This window comes from Pristiophorus japonicus, chromosome 1, assembly GCF_044704955.1.
Source record: "Pristiophorus japonicus isolate sPriJap1 chromosome 1, sPriJap1.hap1, whole genome shotgun sequence".
NCBI classification, from domain to species: Eukaryota; Metazoa; Chordata; class Chondrichthyes; family Pristiophoridae; genus Pristiophorus; species Pristiophorus japonicus.
In genome coordinates this window covers 352,712,208-352,726,987 of record NC_091977.1, presented here as the reverse complement: position 1 = coordinate 352,726,987, position 14,780 = coordinate 352,712,208, and the positions used below count along the sequence as shown (strand labels likewise).

Here is a 14,780-nt window from a genome sequence, read left to right as displayed (position 1 = left end):
GGAAATCCTTATTAGTCGGGAAATTGTGTTGGGGAAATTGATGGGATTGAAGGCCGATAAATCCCCAGGGTCTGATGGGCTGCATTCCAGAGTACTTAAGGAGGTGGCCTTGGAAATAGCGGATGCATTGACAGTCATTTTCCAACATTCCATCGACTCTGGATCAGTTCCTATGGAGTGGAGGGTAGCCAATGTAACCCCACTTTTTAAAAAAGGAGAGAGAGAGAAAGCAGGGAATTATAGACCGGTCAGCCTGACATCGGTAGTGGGTAAAATGATGGAATCAATTATTAAAGATGTCATAGCAGCGCATTTGGAAAGAGGTGACATGATGGGTCCAAGTTAGCATGGATTTGTGAAAGGGAAATTATGCTTGACAAATCTTCTGTAATTTTTTGAGGATGTTTCCAGTAGAGTGGACAAGGGAGAACCAGTTGATGTGGTGTATTTGGACTTTCGGAAAGCTTTCTACAAGGTCCCACACAAGAGATTAATGTGCAAAGTTAAAGCACATGGGATTGAGGGTAGTGTGCTGACGTGGATTGAGAACTGGTTGGCAGACAGGAAGCAAAGAGTAGGAGTAAATGGGTACTTTTCAGAATGGCAGGCAGTGACTAGTGGGGTACCGCAAGGTTCTGTGCTGGGGCCCCAGCTGTTTACATTGTACATTAATGATTTAGATGAGGGGATTAAAGGTATTATCTACAAATTTGCGGATGACACTAAGTTGGGTGGCCGTGTGAGCTGTGAGGAGGATGCTATGAGGCTGCAGAGTGACTTGGATAGGTTAGGTGAGTGGGCAAATGCATGGCAGATGAAATATAATGTGGATAAATGTGAGGTTATCCACTTTGGTGGTAAAAACAGAGAGACAGACTATTATCTGAATGGTGACAGATTAGGAAAAGGGAAGGTGCAACGAGACCTGGGTGTCATGGTACATCAGTCATTGAAGGTTGGCATGCAGGTACAGCAGGCGGTTAAGAAAACAAATGGCATGTTTGCCTTCATAGCGAGGGGATTTGAGTACAGGGGCAGGGAGGTGTTGCTACAGTTGTACAGGGCCTTGGTGAGGCCACACCTGGAGTATTGAGTACAGTTTTGGTCTCCTAACTTGAGGAAGGACATTCTTGCTATTGAGGGAGTGCAGCGAAGGTTCACCAGACTGATTCCCGGGATGGCGGGACTGACATATCAAGAAAGACTGGATCAACTGGGCTTGTATTCACTGGAGTTCAGAAGAATGAGAGGGGACATCATAGAAACGTTTAAAATTCTGACGGGTTTAGACAGATTAGATGCAGGAAGAATGTTCCCAATGTTGGGGAAGTCCAGAACCAGGGGTCACAGTCTAAGGATAAGGGGTAAGCCATTTTGGATTGAGATGAGGAGAAACTTCTTCACCCAGAGAGTGGTGAACCTGTGGAATTCTCTACCACAGAAAGTTGTTGAGGCCAATTCACTAAATATATTCAAAAAGGAGTTAGATGTAGTCATTACTGCTAGGGGGATCAAGGAGTATGGCGAGAAAGCAGGAATGGGGTACTGAAGTTGCATGTTCAGCCATGAACTCATTGAATGGCGGTGCAGGCTCGAAGGGCCGAATGGCCTACTCCTGCACCTGTTTTCTCTGTTTCTATGTTTCTAACAGATGCCCGTTTGGAATCCGATCAGCGGCGGCGATATTCCAGAGAAACATGGAAAGCTTACTGAAGTCGGTCTCGCACACCGTGGTCTTCCAGGACTACATCTTGGTCTCAGGTCAGAACATAGTCGAGCATCTGCAGAACCTGGAGGAGGTTGTTAGGCGACTCAACCGCATGGGGCTCAGGTTAAAATGCTCGAAGTGCGTTTTCCTGGCACCTGAAATGGCGTTCTTGGGAAGGAGGATTGCGGCGGATGGCATCAGGCCCACCAACGCGAAGACGGAGGCAATCGAGAACGCACCGAGACCACAGAATGTGACGGAGCTGCGGTCGTTTCTGAGACTCCTGAACTACTTTGGTAACTTCTTAGCAGGTCTCAGCACGCTGTTAGAACCACTGCATGTCTTACTATGAAAACGGGATGAATGGGTTTGAGGCAAAAGCCAAGAAAATGCCTTTGTAAAAGTGAGAAAGTTGTTATGTTCAAACAAATTGCTTGTGTTGTATGATCCATGTAAGCGTTTGGTATTAGGTTGTGATGCGTTGTTATAGAAACATAGAAAATAGGTGCAGGAGTAGGTCATTCGGCCCTTCGAGCCTGCACCACCATTCAATAAGATCATGGCTGATCATTCGCCTCAGTACCCCTTTCCCGCTTTCTCTCCATACCCCTTGATCCCTTTAGCCATAAGGGCCATATCTAATTCCCTCTTGAATATATCCAACGAACTGGCATCAACAACTCTCTGCGGTAGGGAATTCCATAGGTTAACAACTCTCTGAGTGAAGAAGCTTCTCCTCATCTCAGTCCTAAATGGCTTACCCCTTATCCTTAGACTGTGTCCCCTGGTTCTGGACTGCCCCAACATCGGGGACATTCTTCCTGCATCTAACCTGTCCAGCCCCGTCAGAATTTTATATGTTTCTATGAGATCCCCTCTCATTCTTCTAAACTCCAGTGAATAAAGGCCCAGTCGATGCAGTCTCTCCTCATATGTCAGTCCAGCCATCCCGGGAATCAGTCTGGTGAACCTTCGCTGTACTCCCTCAATAGCAAAAACGTCCTTCCTCAGATTAGGAGGCCAAAACTGAACACAATATTCCAGGTGAGGCCTCACCAAGGCCCTGTACAACTGCAGTAAGGCCTCTCTGCTCCTATACTCAAAACCCCTAGCTATGAAGGCCAACATACCATTTGCCGCCTTCACGGCCTGCTGTACCTGCATGCCAACTTTCAATGATGTCCCATGACACCCAGGTCTCGTTGCACCTCCCCTTTTCCTAATCTGCCGCCATTCAGATAATACTCTGCCTTTGTGTTTTTGCCCCCAGAGTAGATAACCTCACATTTATCCACATTATACTGCATCTGCCATGCATTTACCCACTCACCTAACCTGTCCAATTCACCCTGAAGCCTCTTAACGTCCTCCTCACAGCTCACACCGCCACCCAGTTTGGTGTTATCTGCAAACTTGGAGATATTACATTCAATTCCTTCATCCAAATCATTAATGTATATTGTAAAGAGCTGGGGTCCCAGCACTGAGCCCTATGGCACCCCACTAGTCACTGCCTGCCATTCTGCAAAGGACCCATTTATCTCGACTCTCTGCTTCCTGTCTGCCAACCAGTTCTCTATCCACGTCAGTACATTACCCACCAATCTCTTGTATGGGACCTTGTCAAAAGCCTTTTGAAAGTCCAAATACACCACATCCACTGATTCTCCCTTGTTCACTCTACTAGTTACGTCCTCAACAAAATTCTAGAAGATTTGTCAAGCATGATTTCCCTTTCATACATCCATACTGACTTGGACCGATCCTGTCACTGCTTTCCAAATGCGCTGCTACTTCATCTTTAATAATTGATTCCAACATTTTCCCCACTAGTGACGTCAGGTTAATCGATCTATAATTACCCATTTTCTCTCTCCCTCCTTTTTTCAAAAGTGGTGTTACATTAGCTACCCTCCAGTCCATAGGAACTGATCCAGAGTTGATAGACTGTTAGAAAATGATCACCAATGCATCCACTATTTCTAGGGTCACTTCCTTAAGTACTCTGGGATGCAGACTATCAGGCCCCGGGGATTTATCGGCCTTCAATCCCATCAATTTCCCTAACACAATTTCCCGCCTAATAAGGCTATCCTTCAGTTCCTCCTTCTTACGATACCCTCGGTCCCCTAGTAGGTCCGGAAGGTTATTTGTGTCTTCCTTCGTGAAGACGGAACCAAAGTATTTGTTCAACTAGTGTCGGGTGTATATTGCAACAAGCTAATGATTTCGAGAAACTGCAACTGGTTGGTTATGCATCTAGGAGTCTGTCTAAGGCTGAGAGAGCCGACAGCATGATTGAGAAAGAAGCATTAGCGTGTGTCTATGGGGTAAAGAAAATGCATCAATACCTGTTTGGGCTAAAATTCGAATTGGAAACTGACCAAAAGCCACTTATATCCCTGTTTTCTGAGAGTGAAGGGATAAATACCAAAGCATCGGCCCGCATCCAGAGATGGGCACTCACATTGTCCGCATACAACTACGCCATCCGCCACAGGCCAGGCACAGAAAACTGCGGCGATGCTCTCAGTAGGCTGCCATTGCCCACCACAAGGGTGGAAATTGCGCAGCCCGCAGATCTAGCCATGGTTATGGAAGCATCTGAGAGTGAACATTCACCTGTCACTGCCCGGCAGATCAAAACCTGGACAAGCCAGGACCCCTTATTATCTCTAGTCAAAAGCTGTGTGCTTCACGGGAGCTGGTCCATTGTCCCAGTGGAAATGCTGGAAGAAATAAAGCCGTTCCAGCGGTGCAAAGATGAAATGTCTATACAGGCAGACTGCCTTCTGTGGGGCAATCGAGTAGTGGTCCCCAAGAAGGGCAGAGACACTTTCATCAATGACCTCCACAGTACCCACCCAAGCATCATAATGATGAAAGCGATAGTCAGATCCCAGTGGAAATGCTGGAAGAAATAAAGCCGTTCCAGCGGTGCAAAGATGAAATGTCGATACAGGCAGACTGCCTTCTGTGGGGCAATCGAGTAGTGGTCCCCAAGAAGGGCAGAGACACTTTCATCAATGACCTCCACAGTACCCACCCAAGCATCATAATGATGAAAGCGATAGTCAGGGTGTGGTGGTCCTGTATCGATGCGGACTTAGAGTCCTGCGTTCACAGATGTAATACATGCTCGCAGTTAAGCAATGTACCCAGGGAGGCACCGCTAAGTTTATCGTCTTGGCCCTCTAAACTGTGGGCTAGGGTACACGTCGACTATGCAGGCTCGTTCTTGGGTAAAATGTTCCTTGTGGTTGTAGACGCGTACTCCAAGTGGATTGAATGTGAGATAATGTCAGCTAGCATGTCCGCTGCCACTACTGAAAGCCTGCGGGCCATGTTTGCCACACACGGCTTACCCAATGACCTGGTGAGCGACAACGGGCCATGTTTCACCAGTGCTGAGTTCAAAGAATTAATGACCCGCAACGGGATCAAACATGTCACATCTGCCACATTTAAACCAGCGTCCAATAGTCAGGCAGAGAGAGCAGTGCAAACCATCAAGCAAGGCTTGAAGAGGGTAACTGAAGGCTCACTGCAGACTCGCCTATCCCGAGTCCTGCTTAGCTACCGCACGAGACCCCACTCACTCAATGGGATCCCACCTGCTGAACTACTCATGAAAAGAGCACTTAAGACAAGGTTCTCGTTAGTTCACCCTGATCTACATGAACAGGTAGAGAGCAGGCGACTGCAACAAAGTGCATACCATGATAGCGCAAATGTGTCACGCGAGATTGAAGTCAATTATCCTGTATTTGTATTAAATTATGGACAAGGTCCCAAGTGGCTTTCTGGCACTGTCGTGGCCAAAAAGGGAAGCAGGGTGTTTCGGGTCAAACTTTCAAATGGACTCATTCACCGGAAACACTTGGACCAAATCAAACTCAGATTCATGGACTATCCTGAGCAACCCACCTTGGACCCTACCTTTTTTGATCCCCAACATACACACCAGTGGCAACTGGCACCACGGTTGACCACGAAGCAGAACCCATCATCCATAGCAGCCCTGGAGCGCCCAACACACCAGGCAGCCCAGCAAGGCCAGCTGCACAGCAGCCCAGCGAGGGCCCAACACATGATTCAACAACACCAGCTTTCACACCGAGATGATCAACCAGGGCAAGAAGGGCCCCAGATCGACTCACATTGTAAATAGTTACACTATTGACTTTCGGTGTGAGGGCGGGGTGGGGCAGTGTTGTTATATATGTATACTTGCATTTACTCTGTACAGCCAGCAGAGGGCTCATCCCCTGGAGTCCCAAGGAATCCCATAATCCCTTGGGAGCACAGGTATATAAAGAGGCTTCACAGGTTGGAGAGGCACTCTGGAGACCTGCAATAAAAGACGAAAGTCACACTTTATTTTGAGCTCACAGTGTTCAGTCTGACAAAGTGAGAAAGGATATTGGCTCAGAAAATCAAGATGTAGAATCAATCTGGATGGAGCTAAGGAGCACCAAGGGGCAGAAAACATTGGTGGGAGTTGTCTATAGACCTTCAAACAGTAGTGGTAGTGTAGGGGATGGCAGGGAGTCCGGGGCCCAGCGTCGGCGGCAGTCGGGAGCAGCGTCGGAGGTGCGTGGAGAGGCCTATAAAAGGCACAGCAGGGAGTCCGGGGCCCAGCGTCGAGGAGGTGCGTGGAGAGGCGTATTGTGCAGCTACAGGGAGAAGGCAAAAAAGAAGTAGAAAGAAACAGAAAGGTGACGTCACAGCCAAGGGGGTAAGTGATTGACTGGATTGGTGAGTAGTTTTTCTTTTTTCTCTCCTATAACAGTAAGTAACTTGTTAACATTGTTGTTGCCAATTTAAGTGTATCTAAGGGTTAAGTCATGGCAGGAGAGCTCGGTCACGTGATATGCTCCTCCTGTACCATGTGGGAACTCGGGGACACTAGAAGTGTCCCTGATGACTACGTGTGCGGGAAGTGTGTCCGCTTCCAGCTCCTGACGGTCCGCATTGCGGAATTGGAGCTGAGGGTGGATTCACTCTGGAGCATCCACGATGCTGAGAATGACGTGAGTAGCACGTGTAGCGAGCTGGTCTTACCACAGCTGAAGGGTCCACAGCCAGATAGGGAATGGAAGACCGGCAGGAAGAGCAGTGCAAAGAAGGTAGTGCAGGGGTCCCCTGCGGTCATCCCCCTGCAAAACAGATACACCGTTTTGAGTACTGTTGAGGGGGATGACTCATCAGGGGAGGGCAGCAGCAGTCAAGTTCATGGTACCATGGCTGGCTCTGCTGCACAGGAGGGCAGGAAAAAGAGTGGGAGAGCGATAGTGATAGGGGATTCGATTGTAAGGGGAATAGATAGGCGTTTCTGCGGCCGTAACCGAGACTCCAGGATGGTATGTTGCCTCCCTGGTGCAAGGGTCAAGCATGTCTCGGAGCGGGTGCAGGACATTCTAAAAAGGGAGGGTGAACAGCCAGTTGTCGTGGTGCACATTGGTACCAACGACATAGGTAAAAAAAGGGATGAGGTCCTACGAGACGAATTTAAGGAGCTAGGAGCTAAATTTAAAAAGTAGGACCTCAAAAGTAGTAGTCTTGGAATTGCTACCAGTGCCACGTGCTAGTCAGAGTAGGAATCGCACGATAGCGCAGATGAATACATGGCTTGAGCAGTGGTGCAGCAGGGAGGGATTCAAATTCCTGGGGCATTGGAACCGGTTCTGGGGGAGGTGGGACCAGTACAAACCGGACGGTCTGCACCTGGGCAGGACCGGAACCAATGTCCTCGGGGGAGTGTTTGCTAGTGCTGTTGGGGAGGAGTTAAACTAATATGGCAGGGGGATGGGAACCAATGCAGGGAGACAGAGGGAAACAAAAAGGAGACAAAAGCAAAAGACAGAAAGGAGATGAGTAAAAGTGGAGGGCAGAGAAACCCAAGGCAAAAAACAAAAAGGGCCACTTAATATAAAGGGGCTGCAGGAGGGGTCAAGACTAAAAATCATGGTTTAAAAACTAGGGTTAAAACAATCTACCTAAACGCATGTAGCATTCGAAATAAAGTAAATGGGTTGACGGCACAAATCATTACAAATGGGTATGATTTGGTGGCCATTACAGAAACATGGTTGCAGGGTGGCCAAGACTGGGAATTAAACATACAGGGGTATCTGACGATTCGGAAAGATAGACAAGAAGGGAAAGGAGGTGGGGTAGCTCTGTTAGTAAAGGATGATATCAGGGCAGTTGTGAGAGACGATATTGGCTCTAATGAACAAAATGTTGAATCATTGTGGGTGGAGATTAGAGATAGCAAGGGGAAAAAGTCACTGGTGGGCGTAGTTTATAGGCCCCCAAATAATAACTTCATGGTGGGGCGGGCAATAATCAAGGGAATAATGGAGGCATGTGAAAAAGGAACGGCAGTAGTCATGGGGGATTTTAACCTACATATCGATTGGTCAACTCAAATCGCACGGGGTAGCCTGGAGGAGGAATTCATAGAATGCATACGGGATTGTTTTTTAGAACAGTATGTTACAGAACCTACAAGGGAGCAAGCTATCTTAGATCTGGTCCTGTGTAATGAGACAGGAAAAATAAACGATCTCCGAGTAAAAGATCCTCTCGGAATGAGTGATCACAGTATGGTTGAATTTGTAATCCAGATTGAGGGTGAGGAAGTTGTGTCAGAAACGAGCGTACTATGCTTAAACAAAGGGAACTACAGTGGAATAAGGGCAGAATTGGCTCTGGAGACTGGAAACACAGACTAAACGGTGGCACAATTGAGGAACAGTGGAGGACTTTTAAGGAGCTCTTTCATAGTGCGCAACAAAAATATATTCCAGTGAAAAAGAAGGGTGGTAAGAGAAGGGATAACCAGCCGTGGATAACCAAGGAAATAAAGGAGAGTATCAAATCAAAGACCAATGCGTATAAGGTGGCCAAGGTTAGTGGGAAACTAGAAGATTGAAAAAATTTTAAACAACAGCAAAGAATGACTAAAAAAGCAATAAAGAAAGGAAAGATAGATTACGAAGGTAAACTTGCGCAAAACATAAAAACAGATAGTAAAAGCTTTTACAGATATATAAAATGGAAAAGAGTGACTAAAGTAAATGTTGGTCCCTTAGAAGATGAGAAGGGGGATTTAATAATGGGAAATGTGGAAATGGCTGAGACTTTAAACAATTATTTTGCTTCGGTCTTCACAGTGACCATGCCAAAAATTGCTGATCATAGGAATGTGGGAAGGGAGGACCTTCAGACAATCACTATCACTAGGGGGGTAGTGCTGGACAGGCTAATGGGACTCAAGGTAGACAAGGCCCCTGGTCCCGATGAAATGCATCCCAGGGTATTAAAAGAGATGGCGGAAGTTATAGCAGATGCATTCGTTATAATCTACCAAAATTCTCTGGACTCTGGGGAGGTACCAGTGGATTGGAAAGCAGCTAATGTAACGCCTCTGTTTAAAAAAGGGGGCAGACAAAAGACAGGTAACTATAGGCCAGTTAGTTTAACATCTGTAGTGGGGAAAATGCTTGAAACTATCATTAAGGAAGAAATAGCGAGACATCTAGATAGGAATAGTGCAATCAAGCAGACGCAGCATGGATTCATGAAGGGGAAATCATGTTTAACTAATTTACTGGAATTCTTTGAGGATGTAACGAGCATGGTGGATAGAGGTGTACCGATGGATGTGGTGTATTTAGATTTCCAAAAGGCATTCAATAAGGTGCCACACAAAAGGTTATTGCAGAAGATAGAGGTACGCGGAGTCAGAGGAAATGTATTAGCATGGATAGAGAATTGGCTGGCGAACAGAAAGCAGAGAGTCGGGATAAATGGGTCCTCTTCGGGTTGGAAATCAGTGGTTAGTGGTGTGCCACAGGGATCGGTGCTGGGACCACAACTGGGACTACAATATACATAGATGACCTGGAAGAGGGGACAGAGTGTAGTGTAACAAAATTTGCAGATGACACTAAGATTAGTGGGAAAGCGGGTTGTGTCGAGGACACAGAGAGGCTGCAAAGAGATTTAGATAGGTTAAGCGAATGGGCTAAGGTTTGGCAGATGGAATACAATGTCGGAAAGTGTGAGGTCATCCACCTTGGGAAAAAAAACAGTAAAAGGGAATATTATTTGAATGGGGAGAAATTACAACATACTGCGGTGCAGAGGGACCTGGGGGTCCTTGTGCATGAAACTCTTTTGAGTTTACCTGCGAAAACATAAAACATTAAACGGTGCCACCCGACTTGGGTGACACTCTAGACATTTACAAGGCCCTTTTTTTTTTCCCCCCCCCTTTTTTTTTTTTTTTTTCTTTTTTTGGTTTTTTTTTTGGGCACTAAATTCACAATTTTCCCCAGTGCCCCCTATAAAAGGGAAGGGGACACTAAAAACACCGGCAATTAAAACAAATTAAACTTTAAAACGTAAAATCAAATTAAAATTTGGTTGCCGGGCGTGATGATGCACTCCAGTCCCTCCGGTGCCCACCTCTCGCGGAAGGCCGCGAGCGTACCGGTGGACACCGCGTGCTCCATCTCCAAGGACACCCTGGACCGGATGTAAGAGCGGAAGAGAGGCAGGCAGTCAGGTTGAACGACCCCCTCGACCGCCCGCTGCCTGGACCGGCTGATGGCACCCTTGGCCGTGCCCAGGAGCAGTCCTACGAGGAGGCCTTCGGACCTACCCGCTCCCCTCCGCACAGGGTGCCCAAAGATCAGGAGAGTGGGACTGAAGTGCAGCCAGAATTTCAGGAGCAGCCCCTTCAAATAGTGGAACAGGGGCTGCAACCTTGTGCATTCAATAAAAACATGGAACACGGATTCCTCCAGACCGCAGAAATTGCAGGCGGCCTGGGAGTCCGTGAACCGGCTTAAAAATTTGTTGCACGGCACTGCTCCGTGCACCACCCTCCAGGCCAAGTCCCCGATGAATAGTGGGAGGACCCCTGCGTAGAGTGCCCTCCATCGGGGACCCCCGCCTCCTCCGGACGGCAAGATGGTACGCCATGGCGTGTCCGGACGGCCGGCGAGGATGGCAAAGTTGAGGGTGTGCAGGAGCAGCCCGTACAGGAAACCCCTCCGCGCGGAACTGAAAGGCACGGAGGGGATTTCCCCGAGGCGGCTCAAGTTGTGAGGCGCCGGCCCCCGAGGGAGGTTCCGGGGTTTGGCGCCGATGAGGAATTCCGTCCGGACGGGGGTCAGTTCGGACGGGATCTCTCCTTGTGCATGAATCCCAAAAAGTTAGTTTGCAGGTGCAGCAGGTAATTAGGAAGGCAAATGGAATGTTGGCCTTCATTGCGAGAGGGATCGAGTACAAAAGCAGGGAGGTCCTGCTGCAACTGTATAGGGTATTGGCAAGGCCGCACTTGGAGTACTGCGTGCAGTTTTGGTCACCTTACTTAAGGAAGGACATACTGGCTTTGGAGGGGGTACAGAGACGATTCACTCAGCTGATTCTGGAGATGAGGGAGTTACCTTATGATGATAGATTGAGTAGACTGGGTCTTTACTCATTGGAGTTCAGAAGGATGAGGGGTGATCTTATAGAAACATTTAAAATAATGAAACAAGATAGAGGCGGAGAGGTTGTTTCCACTGGTCGGGGAGACTAGAACTAGGGGGCACAGCCTCAAAATACGGGGGAGCCAATTTAAAACCAAGTTGATAAGGAATTTCTTCTCCCAGAGGGTTGTGAATCTGTGGAATTCTCTGCCCAAGGAAGCAGTTGAGGATAGCTCATTGAATGTATTCAAGTCACAGATAGATAGATTTTTAACCAATAAGGGAATTAAGGGTTACGGGGAGCGGGCGGGTAAGTGGAGCTAAGTCCACGGTCAGATCAGCTATGATCTTATTGAATGGCGGAGCAGGCTCGAGGGGCTAGATGGCCTACTCCTGTTCCTAATTCTTATGTTCTTATGTTATCAAAACAGGAAATTAGAGATGCATGTAGCAAGGGTACTACAGTAATGGTAGGTGACTTTAATCTACATATAGACTGGCCAAACCAAATTAGTAATAATACTGTGGCAGATGAATTCATGGAGTAATTACGAGATGGTTTTTTTAGACCAGTATGTTGAGGAGCCTACTAGGGAATAGACTATCCTAGATTGGGATTGTGTAATGAGCAGGGGTTAATTAACAGTCTTGCTGTGCTGGGTCCTTTAGGGAAGAGTGACCATAACAAGATTGAATTCTTTATTAAGATGGAAAGTGAAGTTGCCCAATTTGAAACTAGGGGTCTAAATCTAAACAAAGGAAACTACGAAGGTATGAAGAATGAATTGGCTCTGATAGATTGGGAAGATTCATTAAAAGGCATGACAGTGGATAGGCAATGACTAATATTTAAGGAACTAATTGCATGAATTGCAACAGTTATATATTCCTTTCTGGCATAAAAACACAAAAGGAAAAGTGGCCCAACCGTGGCTAACAAAAGAAATTAAGGATCGTATTAGATCCAAAGAGGAGTGATACAAAGTTGCCAGAAAAAGTAGCAAGCCTGAGGATTGGGAGCAGTTTAGAATTCAGCAAAAAAGGACCAAGAGATTGATTAAGAGGGGAAAAATAAAGTATGAGAGTAAACTTGCAAGGAATATAAAAACTGACTGCAAAAGTTTCTACAAGTACGTAAAAAGAAAAAGATTAGTGAAGACAAATGTAAGTCCTTTACAGACAGAAACGGGAGAATTTGTAATGGGGAACAAGGAAATGGCAGAACAATTAAATAAATACATCGGTTCTGTCTTCATGGAAGAGGACACAAATAATGTCCCAGAAATGCTAGGGAACCATGGGCTAGAACCTCCACTTTTGTGGTTATTTCCTGCGTGGGCGTTAAAAAAGGGTTTTCAGATCACTGGCTTCTCGCTCATTCTCAAAGCACCTAGTCTCCATTTTTGAAAATGGGCGTAACCGCGAGCGATTATAAAATGGGCGGTAGCATTACATTTTTTTGACCTTCTGTCGTAAAGTGTGGCCTTCCTTAGCAACGACATGGCAACGCTCGATTGCCGTGATTCAGGAGGTCAAGGGTCATCATGACATGCGCAGAAGAGGAGACAGAGAGAGAGGGAGCTCAGAGGGACTGAAGGCATGTCTGGGTGTGGTGTGGCTTCTTTGGGAAGAAGGAGGGAGACTTTAGAGCGACACAGCAAGTAGGCAAACAAAAATTAGCTGTTACCGGCTACATATTTGGCCTATAATGGGGAGAGAGGAAGAGGCATCACAACACGCTGTGGAAACTGACGCTAGAGAGAGCAGTGAGGTGGAAGAGGAGCACATTGGAGGGCGCAAAAGAGCCAGGAGATTCTCGGACGAGGCAAATGCTTCCCTCCTGCAGGAGGTCGAGTCACGCTGGGGTGATTTGACACAGGGAGGGCGTGGGAAGCCCATCCCAAAGGCATACCAGAGGATATGGACTGAGATAACAGAGGTGGTCTTGTCAGCGACCAATAAGGTTCATGAGGGCAACCAATGCCGCAAACAATGGAACGACCTTAAGTATTACATCGATTTACATGCACTTATGTATTTATATAATTTGATTTTTAACAGTTATGAGTGACTATCAGCAGATGTGAGGTCTTTCACTTTTACCGGGAATGTTTTACTCAAAGCCTGCGGTCACGGTGTATGTCTTTAGGTAAAGAATGATAATTATCATAATATTTATGATTACATCTGTGGGTTATGTGTTGTATCAGTCTCTGTGACAGTATCTAGCAATGATATCATGCAATAATCTCATGCCATGTCATCCTGTCATCTTTTACAGAAGAAGCTATCGACGATGAGGCCCATGAAGAGGCGAACGGGTGGGGGGCCACCAGCCCCAGCGACATCACTGAGATGGCGGAGCGGGTGCTCACACTTGTGGGGAAGCACCCCCGGACAGCCACGGATGCATCAGCAGACCCTGAAGTGATGCCACGTGAGTAAAGCTTACACCATTGCGTGATGTAAAGTCAATAGATGCCACATCCACTCATATCCGAACAATAATATATGATAGATGATTTCTAAAATTGTCATAGAAATAATGATGGCCTAATGAAAATCATTGGAATGCAAATATGTTGATGGTCATGAAATGTGATGTCTGCGGTGATTTTGAGAGCGGTAGTGCTTTTGTTGTACATATGCTGCGTGTAGCGCTGGACTCACCTTGTGACCCTAGCACCCCCTTCTCCTCTAATAACCTCATTTGTGTTTTGCAGCTCAGCCAGCAGCGTGGCCCCAGGCAAGACCACAGAGGCCAGAAGGTGGGGGCGCGGGGCCGGACTCTCCGGACGATCCAACATCTGGTGCTGAGGAGCTCCGATTCTCACCCGTCAATCCGCTGGGGGTTTGTTCTCCACGGATGAGAGTGCAGACTTCAAGGAACCTGCATCGCCACGCTCCAGAAGCCATTCCACCCCAAGGCCATCTCGTGGTCCTCCGGTCATTCCCGCCTCCACTCCGGAGATAACGGCCCCAAGCACCTCGCCACAGGGCACCCCATTTGTCCCCAGGACAGTGCCAACCCTGTGGAGGTCTCGTGGACGCGGCAGGTCTGTTCCATGAGTGCCACATGACAGCGGAGAGATGGTACAGTTGTCCAGGAGGACTGTATACATTGGTGACCAACTCATCGAAGCATTGGGGGGCATATCCCGACAGCTGGCCACCATCACTGAGTACATTCCACCGAGGTCCTGGATGCGATAGCCAGGAACACTGCTGCCTCATGCCTCCCAGTGGTCCCAGAGCGTGGCACTCCACCCCTAGATTCCACACCACCACAGCGAACGACAGATGAGAACAAGATCCTGCTTCTGCATCAGAGAATGTTGCCCCCTCGGCACGCCCCGCTCCCGTGCCGAGGGGGCAACTACCGCCTCTGCCTTCATTTGCAAAATATTTCTTGATCTTTGATGTAGCAGCTGGTGTGCCAGCCCAGAGAGGTTCTGCACACGCTACAAGCCAAACATCTGACGTGCCAACACAACTTTCAGGCAAATCTTTCAGATATCAGCTCCTTACGTAAGAGTGTGATTTAAAAAATGCCAGCCACACTGTTCCACTTTTTCTGGATG

The 14,780-nt window shown here is 47.4% G+C and overlaps 1 protein-coding gene across 1 annotated transcript; it reads left to right on the top strand.

Moving 5' to 3' along the window:
- The first annotated feature begins 1,604 nt into the window (after positions 1-1,604).
- Positions 1,605-14,499, top strand: LOC139259400 (uncharacterized). The gene is made up of 3 exons (XM_070874868.1): positions 1,605-2,004; positions 13,481-13,636; positions 13,923-14,499. The coding sequence occupies exons 1-3, from the start codon at positions 1,605-1,607 to the stop codon at positions 14,171-14,173; spliced, it is 807 nt and encodes a 268-aa protein (XP_070730969.1). The 3' UTR covers positions 14,174-14,499.
- Positions 14,500-14,780: the final 281 nt, after the last annotated feature.